The sequence below is a fragment of the Neurospora hispaniola genome, assembly GCF_033458365.1.
Source record: "Neurospora hispaniola strain FGSC 10403 chromosome Unknown B0T23scaffold_2, whole genome shotgun sequence".
NCBI lineage: Eukaryota > Fungi > Ascomycota > Sordariomycetes > Sordariales > Sordariaceae > Neurospora > Neurospora hispaniola.
Window position 1 is genome coordinate 1,994,455 of NW_026944407.1, and position 20,771 is coordinate 2,015,225.

The 20,771-nt window shown below is 48.8% G+C and overlaps 4 protein-coding genes across 4 annotated transcripts; 3 read left to right on the plus strand and 1 right to left on the minus strand.

The window, feature by feature from the left end:
* Nucleotides 1-6,720: 6,720 nt before the first annotated feature.
* On the plus strand, nucleotides 6,721-9,795 carry B0T23DRAFT_373626 (MFS general substrate transporter). The gene is made up of 2 exons (XM_062836805.1): nucleotides 6,721-7,856; nucleotides 7,920-9,795. Exons 1-2 carry the CDS (start codon nucleotides 7,187-7,189, stop codon nucleotides 9,383-9,385), a joined length of 2,136 nt encoding a protein of 711 aa, XP_062695415.1. The 5' UTR covers nucleotides 6,721-7,186; the 3' UTR covers nucleotides 9,386-9,795.
* A 472-nt stretch (nucleotides 9,796-10,267) lies between these two features.
* On the minus strand, nucleotides 10,268-13,408 carry B0T23DRAFT_76650 (uncharacterized protein). The gene is made up of 7 exons (XM_062841757.1): nucleotides 12,901-13,408; nucleotides 11,951-12,847; nucleotides 11,861-11,891; nucleotides 11,723-11,778; nucleotides 11,593-11,667; nucleotides 11,341-11,537; nucleotides 10,268-11,270 (listed from the first exon to the last, which is right to left on the minus strand). The coding sequence occupies exons 1-7, from the start codon at nucleotides 13,134-13,136 to the stop codon at nucleotides 10,330-10,332; spliced, it is 2,433 nt and encodes an 810-aa protein (XP_062695416.1). The 5' UTR covers nucleotides 13,137-13,408; the 3' UTR covers nucleotides 10,268-10,329.
* A 4,692-nt stretch (nucleotides 13,409-18,100) lies between these two features.
* B0T23DRAFT_352859 (uncharacterized protein) lies at nucleotides 18,101-19,028 on the plus strand (the record flags this gene model as incomplete). Its single annotated transcript, XM_062836100.1, has 3 exons — nucleotides 18,101-18,392; nucleotides 18,459-18,794; nucleotides 18,867-19,028. The coding sequence occupies exons 1-3, from the start codon at nucleotides 18,234-18,236 to the stop codon at nucleotides 19,026-19,028; spliced, it is 657 nt and encodes a 218-aa protein (XP_062695417.1). The 5' UTR covers nucleotides 18,101-18,233.
* Nucleotides 19,029-20,016: 988 nt separating this feature from the next.
* B0T23DRAFT_426300 (uncharacterized protein) lies at nucleotides 20,017-20,449 on the plus strand (the record flags this gene model as incomplete). The annotated part of the gene is made up of 2 exons (XM_062839974.1): nucleotides 20,017-20,166; nucleotides 20,240-20,449. The coding sequence occupies 2 exons, from the start codon at nucleotides 20,017-20,019 to the stop codon at nucleotides 20,447-20,449; spliced, it is 360 nt and encodes a 119-aa protein (XP_062695418.1).
* Between the last annotated feature and the right edge of the window lie 322 nt (nucleotides 20,450-20,771).

Genomic DNA, 20,771 nt, shown 5'->3' on the forward strand with positions numbered 1-20,771 from the left:
AGACGGTATAAATAATTTAAACTCGCTTATCGGAGATAGAGTATTTTTTACCTAGGTAGTTAATATATTATTAATTTTACAATTACTCGGTTTCGTCCTTTATTATCTTTTTAAACAATAAGTTAATTATTGTATCTAATAGTTATAATAAATTCGTAAGACTACTAAGGATTATTACCGTTACAACTAGGTAACCAATAATCTCATTAAACTTATTAAACTTCTCTTTAACTTTCTGGGAGTTATAGGATAGGCACACATCCATAACCATTAGTATTTCTTACCCCGCCTTTTTTAATATAGGGGTAAACTTTTCATTTAATTACATATAAAAGAGATCCTTATTTTAGTATACGTTATCATTGAATTGTATTAATACATCTTTTACGTATAAATACTCCTCTTTATTACGAACCTTCCCTTCTTTATAAAAGATTATCGTTAAATTTAATTACTAACTACTATTAATAAAGATATAGAAGATTAGGGAACATTATCGTTTATTCTATCTATTACGGTCGGTCTTACTAGAGATGGTTTTAAATCCCTTAAAATTATACGTACTGCCGTCGAAATATTCGTACAATAAAGGGATCTTATTAAAATTTAGGATATGAGAAGACGGGAATTTAGTACGGGTGCTAGGTACGGTCGGTTAATTAACGTATTTAATAAACCTATACTATTAATTAGTTTATTACCTTTTTAATACTCCTTATTTTAATAATTACAATTCGAATACTTATTATTTAAATAAAATATTTACTAAAGAAATAAATTAATTTTTGCGTATAATTTATTAGGAAGCTTTTGGGCTTAATATGTAACTTTTCGTTGGATAATATAAAACTGTTTAAGAAAATTCGTAAATTAATTACGCGAAAATTTAAATAATTCTTTAATTTTAGGGTATATCTCTATAAAAACCGCCTTCGAACGATAGCGAAATTAAAATATCGTTATTAGCGTCTTATCTTTAGTATAGGTTAATTAGAAGGTTTTGTATAGCTTCTTCTCTATTACCAGCTATATTACCCTCCCGGCTCTTACTACTTTTAGTAGAATTCTATTACGGTTACTCTACTAATTAGCAATCGTTCGAAACGGAATTTTATAAAAGTCGTAAACTTTTCGATATATTATATTACGGTAGCCGTCGTTTTGAGAACTGCTATTTTGGCGGGGTTGAATATAGTATTAACATTCGAGTCTAATTTACGTTTGTGTAAGGTAAATGAGAATTTATTGCAAATCTAATTAACCCTTTATATTTCGCTTATCGTCGATAATTGTACGGGGCAAGCTAATTAACTTAAAGTTTCTTCTCTATCGGATAGGATCGAATAATATATTTAACTAGTTGTAATTATTATATTTTACATTTATTATATAGTTTAGTAGCGGGACTAGGGCGAATCTCAATGAGTTCGGCGTTGGAGGGGGGTGTTGGTGCCCTCCTAATTGGCTGGGGGACCCGCTATTTGATTGTAGTGAACGGTATTTTAGCGATAATTATACTATAATGACGTTGACGACGAGGGTAAGTGATATAGATTATAGGGTACAAATGAACGGAGAGAACGCTGGAATACTGGGAGCCACCAAATGCCGAAGTTCAGCACTGTGTTATACTAGTAACTGGCCGGGGACTAATGCTGGCATATGCTGGCTTACTGGGCATACTTCTGCCAGATTTCTGCCATATGCCCGGCGCTCAAAGAGGGAAGGGAGTTTGCGAGTTTCGCGAGACTCTACGGTACTCGGTTCAACTGACCGACATGAAGCAAGTCACGTTCATCAGAACGAATAGCGAAAACAGCGGTATTTTTCTTTTCGGAATGACTGCAGCTATGTACAAGCAACAGTGACTTACAAAAGGTTTTGACAGTACCTTTGAGAACGATGCCGTAGCAAGTCCTGAAAACCATGAAACGAAGGATCTCTTTCTGGCTTTTTCTTTTTCTCGTACAGCAATCAGGTGATCGCAGCAGCAGGCAGTTATGTGCTCACACCACCAGACAGGCGACCAGCATTACATGGGTATTTACACTAACCAGTACATGTTTAAATTATGCATGACATGGTCACTTTACATGGAAGGCGTGATGGTCGGTAGTACCTAAAAAATACAACGAAGTCGTCAGTTGTCTGATTGGTGGTGCTCCTGGCTTTTGGGATCATACCTATCTTTGACCACGGCAGCCGATACATGCTCGATAACGCCCGTCTCGTCTCTCGCGAAACTTTCTTATCGCATTACCAAGGTTACCAAGGGGATACCTACTCAGAAGGGTGTGATCTTTTGTGAGTTTCCATGATACCGTATAGACTCGGGACAGTGATGTTTCGGGCAGCTTCCAGGGAAATTAGGCATTATCAGACATACATACATATGTGCATTTTATGCCTTCACGAAATAGCTAGGCAGACAAATTACTGTACCAACTCGGAGCACTGTAAATTTGATTCTTCTTACTCCTTTGATTTTTTTTTTTTTTTTTCATTTTTTTTTTCTAGGGCGCTGGATGGACCATCTTGCACACAATTCTGGCGGCATGAATGTTGCAAGTTGCTTACTGACTATGCCTGAATTCCCTGGAACCTGAAAATCAATGCCCCGAGTCTTTGCGGTAGTTGATTAGAAGCGCAGGTGAGATGGGATGTGAGATACCGTGTAAGATACCGTACATGCGCATGTAGTTGATCTCGCGCAATCGCTAAAATTAATATCGATGCTATTCCTGCTTGGTAACAAACAGGTTGAATCACGATTTGAAATTGAGAAAGTTGGGGAGGATCGTTCCCTTTACATATGTCTGTTGGAATATTTGTTTGTACTTGGGTAGGTACTGACCGTTGCAGCATTATTCTGGCAGGACGTAGGGTGGAAAAGTGAGGAAATCCAGACTTTTTTCTCTTGAAGGGGCTTCGACCTCCGGAAGAAAAAAAAATGTATAGATGACAGAAGAATCCTCGCACCAGGCCCAGGATTGGTAAGTTGTAAAGTGAAGATAAGGCTGATAGCGTATGTGATTAGTATCTAAGTCTTGTATATTCCAAGAATCCGAGCATTTCTAACAAGGGATGGATCACCATTGTCATCCTCTCATGATATCCTGGTGTCAATAAACTACAGCTGGACAGTTGCTAGCGAGGTTGTATAGCGTAGCGTATCCACCGGAGACAAGTGTCGAAGTTGAGATTTAAGTCTCGACATACCACAATTTTTGCTAAAAGCAAGCATGCATCTAGAGTTCCACTACCACAACACCACACATCATACTATATCTCCCCAGTCCAAACAAGGGATCACCACATTCACCCACATTGGAGATTTCAACCGAGACTGGCCGAGTCACAATACGTGCCCCATGTCCATGTTGAGGGCCCTTGGGCGCTTTCGAAGGAAGAGAAGGAGGTGGTAATGATGATGATGACAATGACGTTGGAGTAAGATTGTGTGTCTGTGAGACATGGATCGATCCCTTTAACTGTGCAAAAGTGTCATTTCTATGCCCCCTCTCCACTCTCTCTCACGAATACCAGTTAAGTATACTTGGTAAATACCTGTACACTAGGTGGTTGGCAGCATGGTGGTTATGAGATGAACGTATCTGAAGGATCGAAAAGGTATCCCGCAGGCAATGATGGGAGCCACCGATTGGCTGAAACCCGACCCTCCCAGAGATGACCTGGACACTTTTGCACAATTATAAAAGCGGGGATAGCCTATATCAGACCCGAAGCGGGGGAACTTGAGACCTTGGGGAGCTGTGGGGGTGGTTGAACATGACACAGTATTCTTCAACCAGGTGGGGGGGGCAGGCGTGATTCAAAATCAGGTTTGGTACCGAGTGAGTGGTCAACTTTTCAATAACTTGTGTCGAACCAGTGCATCGGATACCGGCTACAATGCAGCAGATTGCAGTGCGCGGTACTCCTGAATGGCCTCTCTGTGCGACTTACGCCGTGTTTGACAGGATCACCACCTCGGTATTGTGACAAACCCTAATGGAACATCAGTTGGTCGCAATACACTAGAAGTTGATGAGAGTACCAAGCTTAAGGTCGAAATAAAGTTGTGTCGTCTGACTTAGCGAATGGTTGGGGATCTTTCGGTTGCTGTGGACGGATGATTCTTATCTGCCGAGATTGCAAGCTTCCACTTTGGCTTCCATTGTGATTTTGCCGTACAAAGAGCGTTGTGCGGCTCAACAACACGAGAGCACATGCCGTATCGAAGCTTCTTGTAACTAGGACAAGAGGCGAGTTGAACTGTTTGTTGTCTTGACTCGCGGCGCCGCCCGTCGGGGGAGCCGTCTTGGCCGCTTGGCCGCGTTAGTATGTACATAGCTAGCATTGGAATGGAACAAAAGCTGCCCTTCTTTTCTCCCATATCTTGACCGCCTTCTGGACTTCCAAAAATGGGTTCCACGGCCGGTTCCATTCCATGTGTATCGGAGTCCGTTGTGGAGAATAACTCGGGAATCCAACCCCTCAGTCAATCAGTCAGTCGTGCCGCTGGGACTTTCTCTAACCCCACTTGTTGTTTTCGCCGAGGTCAGCACAAGAACCGAGGACGGCCAAAGGCGGCGGCAGCATTGTGAAGGACAGATTCGACGATGAAGGGATTTTGAGGCACAGGTTACAGTGATCACTTCTTGGACTGCCAGCCCGGACACCCTTTTTGCACGGATGTGTATGGGTTTTGGAGTAACTAGAGGTACCCAAATTCAGCGCGCCAAAAGCGGATTTTTAGGCTCGGGTGGTGTGGTGGGTGCCAAGAAGTGCGTTCTTGCAGATTCGGACCCACATTTCCGGATCTACCCAGGTCGAGTGCTTTCGACCAATCATGGACACACGTGGGCGGTCTCGACCTCGTGAATGGCAATCCACCACAAAGCGAACAAGTCCAGACGCCGCGAAACACACTCAGCTGCAGTGGCTGCCAGCACCCCCCAGCGACACACCAGGCACGTTGAACAAGCAGCGAGCTAATCTGCAGGCTGTTGATCCGAACCGCATTCGACTGCATTCGCTCCCACGCTGGAGCGCACGAAAATGATGCAGCCAAGAAGATCCTGCAGCCTGGGGCAAAGAGGGCACGTGGGGGGGATGGCACGGAAAAGACGAGGGACGGTCCAAAAACCGACTCCGTCCGCCGTCGCCGCCGCCCGCAGTCCGCATGGCTCCATCGCGGTTGGCCGGCGAGGATGGCAAAGTCAACAAAGTCAACATGCCATGCCTGTGTCCGCTTCGTCTGGGCGCGGCAGAAGGGGGAAGGAGGGCACGAGGGCACGAGGGCATCCTCTCAGACGACATGTCTGGGCATCGTCACAACTATGAAAAAAAAAGGACGAAAAACAAACGTGTCGTGTGTCTGACTGCCTCTTCGGTGCATGTTCCTCCTTTCTATCTTTTCTTGGCATCTTGGCTTCGTCTATGTGCTATCCACAGTTCGGCCGTGCATTAACGACATCCAGTTGAGCTGGACTCGCTGGAGACGGAGCCCTCTGGAGTCAAAAGAATCCGTGAGGGATCCATCGCCGGAAGTCAGGGCGGTCGGGCGGGCGGTCGGTCGGTCGGTCGGTCGGCCAACGTCGGTGTCGCGTGTCGTCTGTCGTGTGCTCTGTGTGCATATCACCAAACTCCCGTCTGCCTGGTGGCGGGCCCCGATACCACTTGGCCGTCGTGTTGCCCAATGACCCGCACGGGCGGATGCCGATGCGGCTTGAAAGAGCTGCGACGTCCTTGATTGGCTGCCAAGGCGGTCTGTTTTTGAGGCGGCAAAGCTTGACAGAGCTTGACCTCACTGCCCTACCAGACCTATACCAAGACGTCCTGTTCCCCGGTCTACCCGCGTTCTGTTTCAACCAGAATTACTGAATTCTTCCAAGTCTTCCCCGTTGGAAACAAGGAAGCCTCAGCACAGGCATCAAGTTTCATATGTCTTAGAACACCACCACTTCAGGCCGTGCCCTCGCTGCGTCACTGTTACCGGAAATGCGTTGCGCAATAATGAATGATATCAGCGTTAGACTGTAACACGTGGGCGCACCGAGCGAGCAGTGTCCGTCGTTGCCTGTTCCTGTGCGTTGTTGATCCATCTCCTCCGAACTCTTTTACTTTCTAGCGGGAGCCTTCGACATTGCGATCCTCTCATCCGTCAAGGGTTCCGTCACAAGGAAACCCAACTATGACGGTCCCGAATGTCAGATGAACAAGACTGACCGTTTCACAAAATCTACACCTCCAGACATGCAGCTTTTTTTTTTTTTTTTTTTTTTTTTAGGAAGCTCGTAGTCAAGACCCTGAATATCCATTGGTTTCTTGGGGGACCGGCATCCTTTGCTATGATGCCATCAAATCCAATGCATACACTAGATGCAGGGGGGCAAGTAAAGCGAAAAAAAAATTATCAAGAAAAAAAAAAAAAGGCCGGAAGCGCACGGGGAAACCATTGTCAGCGGTCAGGGTCTGCAACTCCAGTCTCCAATGAGTTCGACTGCTCCATGGAGCCCCGTTCCCCCACAGATTTTGGTGCCGTTGGAATTGGAAATTGAGAGGAAAAATTCCCAACATCTGCCAATGACAGTGCTCGATTCGACCACGACCTGATCTGGTCCGTACAGGGCCATGCCTTCGGGTGTTCGGCGTGGAGGCGCTTGTAACTGCCCCCCTGTCCATTGATCCGTCGAGGTAGCTGTACCCCTCTTGCATGCTGAATAATGGTGCAGAAACAGGTACCGCTACCCCTCCACTCTTCTTCAGCCACCTTATCCCAAACTAGAAAGAGACGGCTGGTATCCCAGCACCATCCCCAAGCTCTTCCATCCTATCCTGCCATAAGAACTCGCGACAGGTACCGGCGTTGTGGCCATCGAGTCTCATAACCATACTTTTTTCTCCAGCGGTCTTGTCCTTCTCTTCCTTCATCATCATCATCTGATCTGATCTCCAGAATCAACACGCCTGCTGTGCTGTTGGTCTAGGGATCTTGAGCAAGAGGACAACCCTCCCCCGTATCTCCTTGATGCCATCCAAGGACCTACCTACCTACCAAAGGGGAGCCAACCTTACACCTACTCGTTGATATCTTTTTTTATCCATCTCGCTATCCTATAAATCTCTTTTTCTTCTTTATATACCCCGCCCATATACAAAACAACTACTTCAAGTCTTCAACATGGATGACGACGTAATGCGTCCCGACATTCACCACGACCCTACGCCGGGTCTGATCCCCGTGCCTCACGGCCCGGCCACCGGCGACGAGGCTCTTCAGCTTCCCTTCGGCGTCACGCCTGATCCCGACCACGAGAAGGCCATCTTCGGCTACCTCACACAACCTGACGACATCTACACAAAAGACGGCACCTACTGGGCCGACCTGCCCTTGCGCGAGAGGATAGCCTTCGTCAACAAGGTCCAGAATGAGGAGGCGAAGCAGGAGCTCAAGGCCATCGGTCGCATGATGAAGAAGGACCCTCTCAGCCCCGTCTCGTGGTACTTCCGCAACGCCGTCCTTCCCGGTGCCGGTCTTGGTCTCGAGGGCTACGTCCTTTTCAGTATCGGCAACATCGAGCCTCTCTTCAAAGCCACCTGGCCGCAATGCTGGGGCCACAATGCTACCGAGTGCAGCAGCAACTGGATCGCTGCCGTAACATATCTCGAGGTTATCGGTATCATGGTTGGCCAGCTGGTCGTTGGTGTTATTGGTGATTGGATTGGTCGCCGCTGGGGTCTCATTCAGGATGCCGCTATCATGTTTGTCGGTTTGCTCATGCTCACGGCTTCTTGGGGTTTGACCCTCCAGGGCTGGGTTATCTGCTATGCTTGGTCTCTCTTCTTCTACGGCAAGTTCTCTCTCAGAGGCACAAAGTCGCATTACGTGCAAAGCTAACACATTTTGTCTGCAGGTTTCGGTGTCGGTGGAGAATATCCCATTACTGCTACCTCCTCCATGGAGAACTCTGTCGCGTCCGGAAAGCTTTCCACCAGAAACGACCGTCTTCACCGTGGCCGCAAGGTTACTACCGCCTTCTTGATGCAGGGTTGGGGTCAGCTTATCAACCAGGCCCTCCTCATTATCCTCCTCCTCATCTTCCATGCCGGTAGCGGATCCCCGCCCTATGGCCTCGCCACTGTCCAGTGGACATTCAGATTGTCGTTCGCCATTCCCGCCGTCGGTACCCTCTGGCTCGTCTACTACAGAACCTACAAGATGCCCCACGCCAGCCGACAGCTTATTGCCGCCAAGAAGAAGACCAACGTTACCGGCTACGATTTTGATTCCCTTGCCATGACCACCAGGCACTTTGGAGGCCGTCTCCTCGCCACGGCTGGTTGCTGGTTCTGCAACGATGTCTTCTTCTACGGAAACAAACTCTTCCAGGCTCAATTCATCGCCGTCATCAGCGGCGGCTCGAGCTCTGTCTTGACCGGCTGGATTTGGAACTTGTACAACGTCATCATCTCTCTTGTCGGTTACTACTTGGCCTCGCTCCTCATGGACAACCGCTTCTATGGCCGCAAGATGATGCAGCAAGTCGGTTTCCTCATGTGCTTCATCATGTTCGTTGTTCCCGCCTTCAAGTTGGAATACTACACCAGCCCCGCCGGTATCAAGTCCTTCCAGGCCATGTACTTCCTCTCCAGCTTCTTCAACCAGTTCGGCCCCAACAGCGTCACCTTCCTCGTTGCCGGCGAGGTCTTCCCTACCCCCATCCGCGCCTCCGCCCACGGCTTCAGCGCCTGCTGCGGCAAGGCTGGTGCGCTTCTCGCCTCCGTTCTCTACAACTACATCGATACCCAGACCAAGTTCTACGTCGTTCCCTGGTTCGGTCTCGCCGGCATGATCCTCACCTGGCTGTTCCTCCCCGATACCACCGGTCTTGACCTCAAGGAGCAAGAGCGCCGGTGGAGCTACATCCGCGCCGGCAAGCCCGAAGACTACCACGGCATCGCCATCCACCCCATGCACCTTTCCCTCTGGGAGCGCCTCCGCGGCGTTGGCAAGCACTACAACCCTGAGCTCGACCACAAGCAGAAGATCGAGGATATGCGTGAGGAGTGGGCCGGCAAGGAGCGCATGCGCCGCGAGAAGGAGGTCAACGGCCAGAACTCCATGGGCGACGATCTCGAGGTGGATGACTTCAACGATCAAGTCCACCACTACTTCCGCAACACCACCGACCAGGGCATGTTCGTCAACGACGGCTCTGCCGGTCCCAGCACCCACTCGAGGTCGAGGAACAACAGTGAGCCCCCCTTCGCTTCGGGAGCGAACTCGAAGGAGGTCACGCAGGAGAAGATCCGCCCCGACAGCCCTTCGACTACACAGACCCCATCATCGACGCGGCCTGTAAGTGAGAAGGAGCAATAAGTAAGAGTTTGGGTTGTGGTGGGTTTGGCTGTTTTATACTTTGCATCGGATGTGTACACAAAAAATCGAAATGTTAATGATGGGAAAATGAGAACTGCGCAATGATTCGGAACAAAAGAGAAGAAGAGGGGGAGGCAAATGAAAACACAGAGCTGGGCCGGACATGGATATGAAGAAGTCCTGGGGATAGTGACACGATGGGATGGATGAAGTTTTTCCTCCTGTTCTTTTTGGGCGGCCAAGGCGGGCGAGCCTGACTTTTAGCATTCTACTGGCGTATTTTTAATGTATCATGATACCCTCCAATGCGGAAATGATGTTGGATAACCCTCTGGTTCCTATTCCCTCGTAATCTCCATGCACGTGAAGGGGATTGGTTTGGGGAAGGTCGGGACAATACAGCAGAGTTGCTAGATGAACAGCTCGTTCAATTCGGGCTGAATACTTTGGTAGATTTGACAAAAAATTGACCAGATTGATTGATCAATGATGGAAAACGCCTGTCAAAGAGGGCTTCGCTCGATATTGAACGGTTCATCGTTTTTGATTCTAAAGACGGCTCTGATACCCAAAAGTATTCTCAGGTATGAAGTATTCTCAGGTATGCATGCCTCTTTCGGCGCGCGCATTTGATCACCCTGGTTACAGTGTCAACCTTCAACTTTCTACAACCCATATTCAAGATTGAGGATCGTGTTATCAAGATATCTAAAACTCACTTGACAGGTATGTCCAAAAATCGCCGAGCCAAAACTCCCTGTCATGACAATGACATGGTATCCAAAACATCCAAAACATCGCCAAGACGCCCCCACCTCTAACACTTCACTGCCAATCTTCCCCGCCCGGCTTGTCTTGCATCCGATACCATCTCCCTACCTCTCATACCACTTCCCTCGTTACTTTCATAACCCTTTAAGACTCTTTCTCATCCAGCTCTACCATTACCCATTCCTCTCCAATCCATACATGGCACAGACAACATCCCAATCCCAAACCGCACTCGGCTCTACATCCTTCAGATCCCGAATCCAATCCACATACAGCTCCACTGTCTTCTTGGCCTCCAGCTCGAACCTCTCTCCTCCACACAGAGTATCCTTGATCTTGGTCAGAATCGGCACCTTGTCGCTCAGAACCAAATGCAGAAGAACCAAGATCCCAAAGAAATTCTGCGTGAAGAAGAAGGGGCAGGGCACGAACCGCTTTTGCAGAGACGAGGGGGACATGGCAATGGGCCACTTGAGCGAGGCCTTGAGACACTCGGCGGCGCCGATGGCGTCTTCTTGCATCATGGCGTCCGGGTGGTGCAGGGCTTTATAGAGGAAAGGGCGGTGGATGAGGTATCTGGCGTAGTAGTAGCGGGAGCGGAGCAGGGCTACCTGCACGTCGTGGGCATACGGATAGCGGATAGGAGGGGCGTCGAGGTCGGCCGTGAACATTTGTGGTTGAGGCACTGGTTGATGTTGGGGACCAAGGCCGGAGTTGAGAATCGGCTGTTGGTGGGACATCGGGGGGGAGCGAAGGCCGGAAGCTGTGACATTGGCTAAGGCTTGTGGCATGACGCCGCTTCCGGCCATGGAGACCCTGCTGCTAACGCCCGGGCTGACGGAGCTCATGAACGTGGTGCCTGCTTGGGGAGTTGGAAGCATGGGAGAGACAGCCGGGGTGCTGTTCGTGGTCGTAGTCGCCGTTGCTGTCGTGACGGGGCTGTAGATGCTTGGGCCATCGTAGGCGGTTGCGCTCGACGGAAAGGCGCCGGGTGTGTCTTCTTGCCACTGTAGGTTAGAGGGAAGGTAGCTACGCCAGCGCTCGAGATCCGTTGCCATATGGCGGATCTTATTTGGGGTGCTGCTAGTGCTGGGAGCAGTGGTGTTGTATGGTGCTGCAGAGGATGCGCGTTAACGAGTGTTGGGCAAGAGTATCGAGTGGTCAAGGAGAAGAAGGGTACTTACATCGACTGAGCGTCCCGTGAAATTCCACAAGCAGCCTCCTAAGAGCTATCTGAGACGCAAAGTGCTCTTGGTATTGTGTCTCTTGGTTGCTGACATAATCGTAGTCTGTGAAGCTGGTACTGAAGTCGGGGAGGCTGACTACGTTTTCCATCTTCTCGAGGCCTGTAAGTGGGAACCCTAGCTCAAGGTTGAGACAACTGGCAAAAACCGATTAGCTTGAGTTGACATTATCAGGGCATATCTGGTACACACGTTTCCATGACGGCACAATGCCAAAATGCTCTTCTGAGCAAGTCTGCTTGCGGAGAAGAGAGCACCCCTGGGTTACTGCCATGCTTTAGTTTGAATACTGGACAAATTAGGAGGGATATTGTTGACTTACATCATGATCAAGGATTGGCAGGCCAAAGACGCTTCTCTAATCATTTTCCAAAATCCCTGCGGTTGTTAGTACATGATCACCAAAGCGACAGGTAATATCTGCACGAAACAAGGTAGCAGGTATATAGGGGTAACATACCATGGGATATGAGCAGGTTGCGCAATAGGTACTGTGTGTGTTCTTGTGATTAGTAAGAGGGGCCACAGGTTCTCAGAACAACGTGCTTACCTAGCCAACGTGTATGCCTGTACCATCTCGAGGCTCGTCTCGGCAACACTAAAGCCCAAACGTTTCCTCGCTTCGTTAAACAACATAATGCCAGGTGGGTGACTTTTGGAACCTCCCCTCATACCGCTCAGCCTCCCTCCGTGTGCATTGATGGGTGCGCCCCTATAGTTACCTAGAGCAACCTCGCCTAGAGCAAAGACGAGAAACGCAATGGTGGACTGTAGTCTGTGATCGACTCCGTTCTTGAACAAAGTCGGAAGTGTTTGAGTCAAAAAGATATGGCGGTCCAAGATAGGATGCAGGAGGCTAATGGTGTCAAAGTAAGCCTTGCTCAACGTTTGCATAATGTCCCAATCCAATCCAAAGGCTGATATTGGGGCCGAGACAGGCCCAAGATTATAGTCTTCGCCAGTTTGCACGCTTATGGGTATAGTGTGGTCCATTGGGAGATGAGCACCAAGTGCCATGGCCGGACCGTCAGTCGCAACCGACTTGAGGTTACGGGTAGGGCATTTGGGCTGAATGGTCGCCAGGTGGCCTTGTATTGCCGGCCACGCCAGCATCTGATGCACAGCAGACACATACTGATAGTGATCCTCGGTGAGCGAAGCAATATTGGGGAGCGCATGAGGCCCCCCATTAGACAGTCCTTCTGACGAGTGGTAGTGTTCTACGGCAGGACGTACTCCATGGATGCCAACGGAATGCCCAGTGGAAGTGGTGAGAGGGGGAGGAGGGGCGAGGTGAGTTGCCGTCGTCGTGGAGTTTGTGTTGGGATGACATGTGGCCACTAAATGGTCCATGCGCCAACTCAAGTGGTCAATCTTGTTCTCGAGGACATTGAGAACATCTAGGACCTTGAGCCTATCCAGGATTTCTACCAGCGTCTTGTCCTTCCTAGAGTCCGTATTAGATGGAGTCATCTCAGGGGGCGTAAGGCGTGGACTTACTTTGTAGGCTGTGGTTCCCTGTAGTGACACTCGACATTGAATCTCTGGCAAGTGCCGCACTTTGGTCTTTGCTCGTCACATCTCTGCTTGCGAGCCCTGCAGGTATCGCAGGCCTGAGCGGCGATGGCACCGCGCTCTTTCCTCAGACTTGTGCCTGGCAAAGACGGTGGGAGAACTGTGCCATTTGAGGAGGCTGGCGAGCTTGTCTGAACGGGGTAAGCCGCAAAGTCGCTCATTTTAGGGACTACCTGTAATCGCTGCACCCGAGCAAGGAACCGGGTGGTCGTGCCCGTCCTGTCCCGAGTCCGAGTCGTGCCGACGTTTCTGATCAGGTGACGGTTGAACTACTGGTTCTAGTTTGCAAGACACCAGAAGCGAGCAAAAGGGGGTGGTTAGGAAGACCGCCACGAACCCCAGGAAGACACACAGCCCTAAACTGTCTCTGAGTGGTATTCTCTCGGCTATAGCCCTTTGCCGTGGCCCTTTGACAGCCTATAGGGTGGGTGTGTGGAATTTGAGGGGGTTACGAGGCTGTCTAGATCTGTTGGTAAGAACACAGTTGCGGAATCGGCCCGGGTTTTCCTGTTTGGGAGCTGTAGCTAGACGGAACAAGGGATTTGTGAGTAAATCGGCGATGAAGTGCAGCGAAGATGGGGCGGGAAAACGGAGCTGTAAGGTAGTAAAGTGTAGTTAAAGTGCTAATGTACCTAAACCTGACATTGCTATGGTGCACAAACTGGGACACGACGGGAATGATTCTTGTGGGGAGTTCATTGGAAAGGCCAGAAGTGCTACTGGTTCCATGGCTGTGACGAGACCCTGTGTCGTCGGGCATGATGGGGGGAGAGGAGGCGCCCGGGCACTGGCCAGGAACACGCATTGTGGAAATGGGCATCATCGCGACAAGAAGATCCCGGACCTTTTGGGTTGCAATGAAAGGAACCCGGGGGGAAGGGGCGACCGTTCCAAGTGCAAGTAGTAGAATCGAGGGAAGCGCCAGATTGTCGGTCGACTCTGGCCAGGGAAGGGATAAGTGACTGCAATATCGTCAACGAGAACTTGTAAAGGTTAGGTATGGTGGCAGTCGACGTCATTGTACAGAGGAAAAGGGTCCGTACCTACTAATTGGCGGAAGCACAGATCATCTCCGCCAACCAGCCCTCGGTCATCCCAGTCCTCATTCCTGAAAGAGCGCTCCAGTTGCATCATGCCTTGGCAGCAATCAAATGACCCCCAAATGTCCTCCCTCCTTGCCTCGCTATCACTCTGTGATTTGTGCTTCATCTGATCCATTACTAGCAGTTCCCGACGCGGGGCTGCGTCCCTCGCGGATGGATACTCACTGTTCCGCCGTATCAATCGCCGTTCACTTCTTGCCAGATTTGGCTATCATCTCCAGTGTCGCAGGGCTCGATTGAAGAGCCTCAAAATCCAGGCACGCTGACACTTAACTCAAACCGACTAATCAATACTGTCTTGCTCTTGTAGCGCAGGTCACAAACCCAGAAGGAAAGAGACGGGAATCATCAAGGGAAAGCATGAAGTTTGTCACCTAGAGGTAGGTGGGCATCAGGCTCCAGATTGGAGAAAACCATTTCATAAAAGGAAGGAAGGAATGACGTTGAGGGCTCCAGCCTGCTTACATTAGCAAACTATAGGCGCTAGCCAAGATAGGCAAGGTGCAATCAGACAATTACCCCACATTTGGTAGTGAACAAGCGGGTAGAGAAGCCACAAACACCCCTAACCCACATGTGAATCTCCTTGGCTGCAACCCCTTGCTTGAACCACATCCTCTTCCAAGAAAGTCGGGAGTGCCTGCCGAAGTCCATTCTTCTACGTTATACAATGAAGCTACTATCGTCAGTACGCTGGTATACGCTATCAACGGGAGTTATTAGGTGCCCGCCCACTGGCCAAGTTGCCCGAGTCCGGATATGGAACCTGGTTGTTGTTCCGGAGTTCAATGCTTCAGAGACATCATCGTAAATCCTGAGCAAGAAACAGATGTGGTTTAACCAAACAAAACATGTATTCTCATATATGCACACAATCCTGCACTTCCAAACTATCATCCAGAGAAGCAACCAAGGTGATATAAAAGATCACCCCATTGACGTATTAGACACTCCGCCCCCTTCAAGACTCTGTCAGCGCGGAATCTTACGAAATATGTAGTAGTGGGAGTGGGAGTTCATCAGTTCAGATCGATATTCACATAATGTTCTTTGACTCTCACATCTCATATTTAAGTATGTTGCTGTGAATCAAAACAATTTCCACTTGGTAATATATATACTAGATGTCTGTGGAGGTATGATCTTAGGTTGGCCCTGTATTACAGTGAGGAGAACCCAGCTTTTGTGCTGTGGCTTTGAGGTCTACTACAATCGTACAACTACACTCTTTGTGTTCGGCTAGATTTCGATGAAAATCTACCAGTCGCTAACTCACATCACATACTCTGATCCTTCACATCTAACCTATTCGCAGCCCAGATTCCTTACTGAAATGCTGGCAGCATTTCTTGACCCTTTGAAGGCCCTAATGTTTAGGGCTGTAAAAAGCACATACACATGGAACACCACGACTTCTTACAGCCTAGCACCAATGAACACGAAACAGTAAAGAGCTTTCAGAAAGAAACCTTAGCTTGCGTCATTACCGTGCATTACTGTATAGAGAGTACAGGTGCGGGTCATGTCGGTACGGCAATGCAAAGTCTCCTCAACAGCCTCTACACAGTACAGCGGCTCCGAACACAACCTTATGGCCGAGCGGTAACCCCGCCTTTGTCAAATGTCTCTCGTCGGTTGGAGTATCTGCTTTGTTCGTTCTATGAACCGGTGGTAGGTAGGATAATCATCAATTTCCACCAAGCCGCCTGGCCACTCTTTTCGCAACTTTCATCTCGCAACTTTCATCAAGACCTCCGTAGGACCAAACCCGATTAGGCGGCAGATTTTGCACTGATTGGTCGATTGTTCCCTTGGTTTGCATGCCCGGTCCAGTCCGTGAGTGTTTCCTCTTATCTTATCGATTGCCTTTCCAACCTAATCCAAGAAACCTACCTACCTAGGTACGTACCTGTCGTTTTGGCAGAGAGACGAAAGAGGGAAAGAGCACAAACGAACCTCTCTTTGTCTTTCACATTTCGTCGTCCACGCTTTCTCTTCTTCACTTTGAAATCACGGCACATCCTTCATTATGTGACATTCAATTGTGGCCGTCCCTTAGTACTTCCGGTTCATTACCAAGATCATTCTCTCCCTAGACGGGGCCGGCGATGTTTAGATTGATCGACATACAAAAAGCGCGCCTCGGTCTGATACACACGTTTTTTTCTCTTCGAGTCATTATCAAGTCTAGAAGCTGCGAGCTTTGAAGCATTGAGCCAAGCCATAATCGTATCAAGTTCGGAGGATGGTTGACTTCTGCTGAGTCTCCGTTCATCATCACTCGGTTGGTCATTCAGTGTGTTGAGCTTCCCCTTTTTAATCAACCGTGTCGGATATCACTACACCACTTGCTCTTTGGTCGTTTGCTCAGTGTCTTCAGTCAAACACATATAGTGTCCTGTAATCCCTTTGTCATGGGAAACCATGTGCCAAAACCACCTTCATGGAGCATCAACATTGTGGAAGTCATGTTTGATCGTCACATCCGTCCTATCAATACTCATACAAAATCCCCATGGAATCTCTTTTGATTCGATACTAGACTACACGGAAGTTTCGCCCGTTCAACACCATCGTTATTTCATAACTGACCGTCTTTGAGTTTTGTCCCCCAAGCTCTTCTTGATGGTGATGCCCTCACCGATTTCTGGGAATGGTTTATTACATTTGTCTCTCCTGTGCCTACTGACATGACAGAAGACGTTGACCCAATTCCTATATCCTTCATGCAACCCCCCAGATGTCTTTTTTGTGCATTTTGTCAGTTTCTGGTTGCTGAGTTCGGCATTCTTAAGTCTCTCTCGACAACATTGAGTCATGTCCTATTGGATTCTTGATCTACAGGTATTGAACTCGAGCAAGATCAGCGAACTTGACTATCGAGACACGCGGGGTTTGCTGCATACGTACAATACTCTACTGTTCTACCCAGCGTTCCGTTTATCTCCATCACGGAACTATCCCGTTCGGTGGTCACTTCTACTCCCGTTCACTAGCCAACGGCCGCTTCTCTCATAACCTGGGACCTTGATGTCTTGCCCTTCACCAGTCTTCGGTTCGTACTCATCCCATTGCCGGCGAATGAGACAGCCTTGAGAGATGTGGCTTTCCAAACCTTGGGTCTCACCAACCTTGGAATCTCCTTCAGGTGAAGGACATGGCCCACCTAGATCTTTGTAATTATTGCCGAGAGTGCCCTTGGAATCTCGCCGACGGGATTAGAGTATCCCGAGCCGATCTCAGTACAGTGATGGCATCTTCAGTCCGCAGAATTGAAACTTGTCCTTCACCTTCACCAATTACGTTAGTGGCTTAAGCGCCCATCATGCACTAATTCCAGATCATAGGCACCTCCAGCTGTTCAGTTGCCACTCGAAATTCTTGCACATTGGGAATGCCCGACAGTCTTCTACCCAATACATGCAGGGCGCAGCATGCATCAGGGCGTGGCGTGACTAGATTTACTGCACGAGAAAGCGTGTTTTAGCCGTATTGTGAAAATTTGGTCATACATAACGGCATATAAGTCCCTGACTTGAACGCATGGCAGGGCAGTAAGGCTAAGCCAGGCTGAAAAAAAAAAAAAGTTGAAAAAAGTCACTTTGGGTTCATTTTGAAGCAGATGCAGAGGCAAGCCATTCTTCATTATCAATAACACAAAACCCGCATTACGGACTGCATACAATGAGAAAACAAACATGGCCTTGCAAGGTTTCCAAAGAAAAAATGAATGTCATGTACCTCTACACAGGTTGAACCCCTGCCGCAGATACTCGAGCCACAGGTTCTTAGGTATCCAGATAACAAGGCATGATCATTAAGCAGCCGACTGCAACATTTATGAGAAAACAAGGTTTCTGCAGCATTATGTAGCTTCTTGCCCAGTTCACCGAGTTCCCGACTTTCAACGATATCCTGCCTTCGTGGCCTTTTCCAGTGGTTCTGTAGCTAGTATAAAAACTCCCTCCCCCCTCTCTTTCTCCCCCGATCTTTTGCCAGTTGTATTTTTTCACCATCATCATAACAACCCAGACCTCCTGTCATTGTTTTCAGTCTCACCACCAAAGGTACAGAGTTTCTTCTTGCCTATCTCACGAACATCCGAGAACTTTGCAAAGCATCAACCCTCTACACGAACAGCTGCAGCATTACAAAATGGCACCCAGCTACAACTCAAAGGCGAACCCCAACGGCTACAAGTCGATGGGAAAACGGCCCACCAATTTTAAGAAGAACCTCTTTGTATCTCCTGAGGAGCAGGCCGCAGTCGACGAGTTCCACGCCTTTTATGCGAAGTTGGACATGGAGGAAAAGGTATGATCACTGATATGACCAAGCAAAGGTACAAAGCGTTTGATCTGTTACTTACTCGGATTTCAGAACAACAAGAAGTCGCCTTACCAACCAGCCGACCATGACACGCCCAGGGCAAAGATGGAGAATCCGCTCCCTCCTGGAGCCAAGGGGCTAGCCTCCTCACGTTGGGCTAAGAAAGAGGAGGAGGACCCGAAGCCGCAATTTCCTGAGGCAACCAAGGACCCGAAGCCGCAGTTTTCCGAGGCAACCAGAGGGCTTGCTAGTTCTCGATTTCCCAAGAAGCCTTCTGGTAAGAGGAACGGAAAGGCTACTTACACCAAGAAGTGGAAGTTCACTCCCGAGGAGGACGCCGCCGTGAAGGCGTTTTTTGCTGAATCACCGGAGGACGAAGAGCAGAAGGTATAGTCACTGCCCGGAAACTATCCAATGTCTACGTTATCTGAAAGACTTGCTTACTAACTGGGATCTCAGGAAAATGGTGAATCTGTTTACCGGCCAGCCGATCACGACACACCCAAGGCAAAGATGGAGAACCCGCTCCCTCCCGGAGCCAAGGGACTAGCCTCCTCACGCTGGGCTAGAAAGGAAGATACATTTTTTGCCCCTTCGACGACATCGACCTCAGATGCTTGATTACCACGCCGTGAAGCAGTGAGAAAATCAGGAAAGAAATGAGAAGGAACGGGAACATTGGGGGGAAATATGCGAGATTCTGCAGATGATCAAGGACGCAGAGGGAGGGCGGAGGACAAGGAGGACATTGAGGAGAAGATACGTACCGAGGATTATGGCAAGAGTGAGCCTGTGCTTCGGCAGGAAGGAAGTCATGATCAGGTAGTGCAGGGGTAATGAATGGAATCAATGGTTCTTGCTTGCCATTTTTTTTAGGCATTGAATTGTGTGCCCGCTTTTACATTCGTATATAGGCTGCTTCGGCTTGTCGTAACATTTCCATCTAAACTTCTCAACCAGTCATATATATCTCTATCGCTTTCTTTCAATAATCAACCCTATACCTACCCTTCATTACGATCTTCGTTGGTTTTTTTTTCTTTTTTTTAAACCCGCTCAATAAAGCCAAGCCCTCCTGAACCCAAGGCTGTAGACATGACACTTGAGACATTACTATTGCCCAGGAGGCTAGATGAGTAACCGAACCATAGACCACTTGGCGGAACTGATACAACCTTCCTTCGTTTCTTCGTTCAGCCAGAACAGAGTCTTGTGATTCGGATTTACCCTTCACCAATCTTTAGGAGGTACTCGTCAAGTGAACCTAAAATGAACCGGCCCTGCTCCACCTTACCTTACCTCTCAGAATTTTACAGATTTGCTGATGATTCCGGAGTGGACAACCTTGAGCAAACCTTTTGCCTTGTTGTCACCCTTCACCACCACGTTACTCTTCACGGAGGAAGGCGGTGGAATATCCTCCAGGGCCTCTCCAGAACCCTATTAAAGCGCACCAAATCTCCCGCATTCCTATCTTCCTTGATCGCAGAACACAGTCATTTATCTCTGCCCATCCTGCAACTTTTCCAAGCACCAAAACAGCGATCGACCACACAATCGACCCCTCTTCACAAGCAGTACAGCTAAACTGATACCGTAACAATTCAAGATGGCCTCCAATGACAACCACAAGAAGCCTTTCAACAAGAAAAAGGGTAAACACACTTACAACAACAAGTACGGTTGGACCCCCGAGGAGGACGCAGCGGTGGAAGCTTTCTTTGCTGAATCCCCGAAGAAGGAGGGCAAAGAGCAGATGGTATAGTCACTGCCTAAAAAACACCTAACAACTACGTTATTCGAAAACCACTGCTTACCAACTGGGATCTCAGGACGAGAGCAAATCGGCGTCTTACCAAGCCGTTGACCATAAGAAGCCCAGGGCGAGAATGGAGAACCCGCTCCCTTTCGGAAACAAGGGCTTAGCGGGCTCTCGCTTTGCTGTAGAGGAGGACTTTAAGTTGCTTCCCCGGGGCGAGAAGGGATTGGCAAACTCACGCTTTGCCACATCTGAGACCACAGAGGAGGGCTCAAAGGCTTGAGATACTCTTGTTTCTCCTACACCTAGCCCTAGTCACCGAAAGCGGGGCAACAAACTAGAAGAATAGCCATCCTGCAGGGAACACAGATCATGTTGGCGGAGGGAATTTGATCAGGTAGCGTACGGGTAGTCTGGATCTTCACTTTGATTCAATGCTTCCTGTCAGTTTTTCCAAGTCGTGTGTTGTGTGCCCACTCTTACTTCTGCCCATTAAGAGGTGTTTATGCATTCTTAGCTTCTTGTTACCTCCACTCATTGTAAGGCAGAGTCATCGGAACTCTTCCGTCGGTTTTTCTGGCGCTTGGGCGAGGAAGGATGCGTCT

Bases quoted from the DNA above. Each gene is read 5' to 3' on its own strand.
- B0T23DRAFT_373626 (XM_062836805.1), top strand. From the start codon at position 7,187: ATGGATGACGACGTAATGCGTCCCGACATTCACCACGACCCTACGCCG. The intron at 7,857-7,919 runs GCAAGTTCTCTC...TTTTGTCTGCAG, and splicing joins TTGGTCTCTCTTCTTCTACG to GTTTCGGTGTCGGTGGAGAA.
- B0T23DRAFT_76650 (XM_062841757.1), bottom strand. From the start codon at position 13,136: ATGAGCGACTTTGCGGCTTACCCCGTTCAGACAAGCTCGCCAGCCTCC. The intron at 11,668-11,722 runs GTAAGTCAACAA...AAAGCATGGCAG, and splicing joins TGCCAATCCTTGATCATGAT to TAACCCAGGGGTGCTCTCTT. The intron at 11,538-11,592 runs GTGTGTACCAGA...GGTTTTTGCCAG, and splicing joins CATTGTGCCGTCATGGAAAC to TTGTCTCAACCTTGAGCTAG.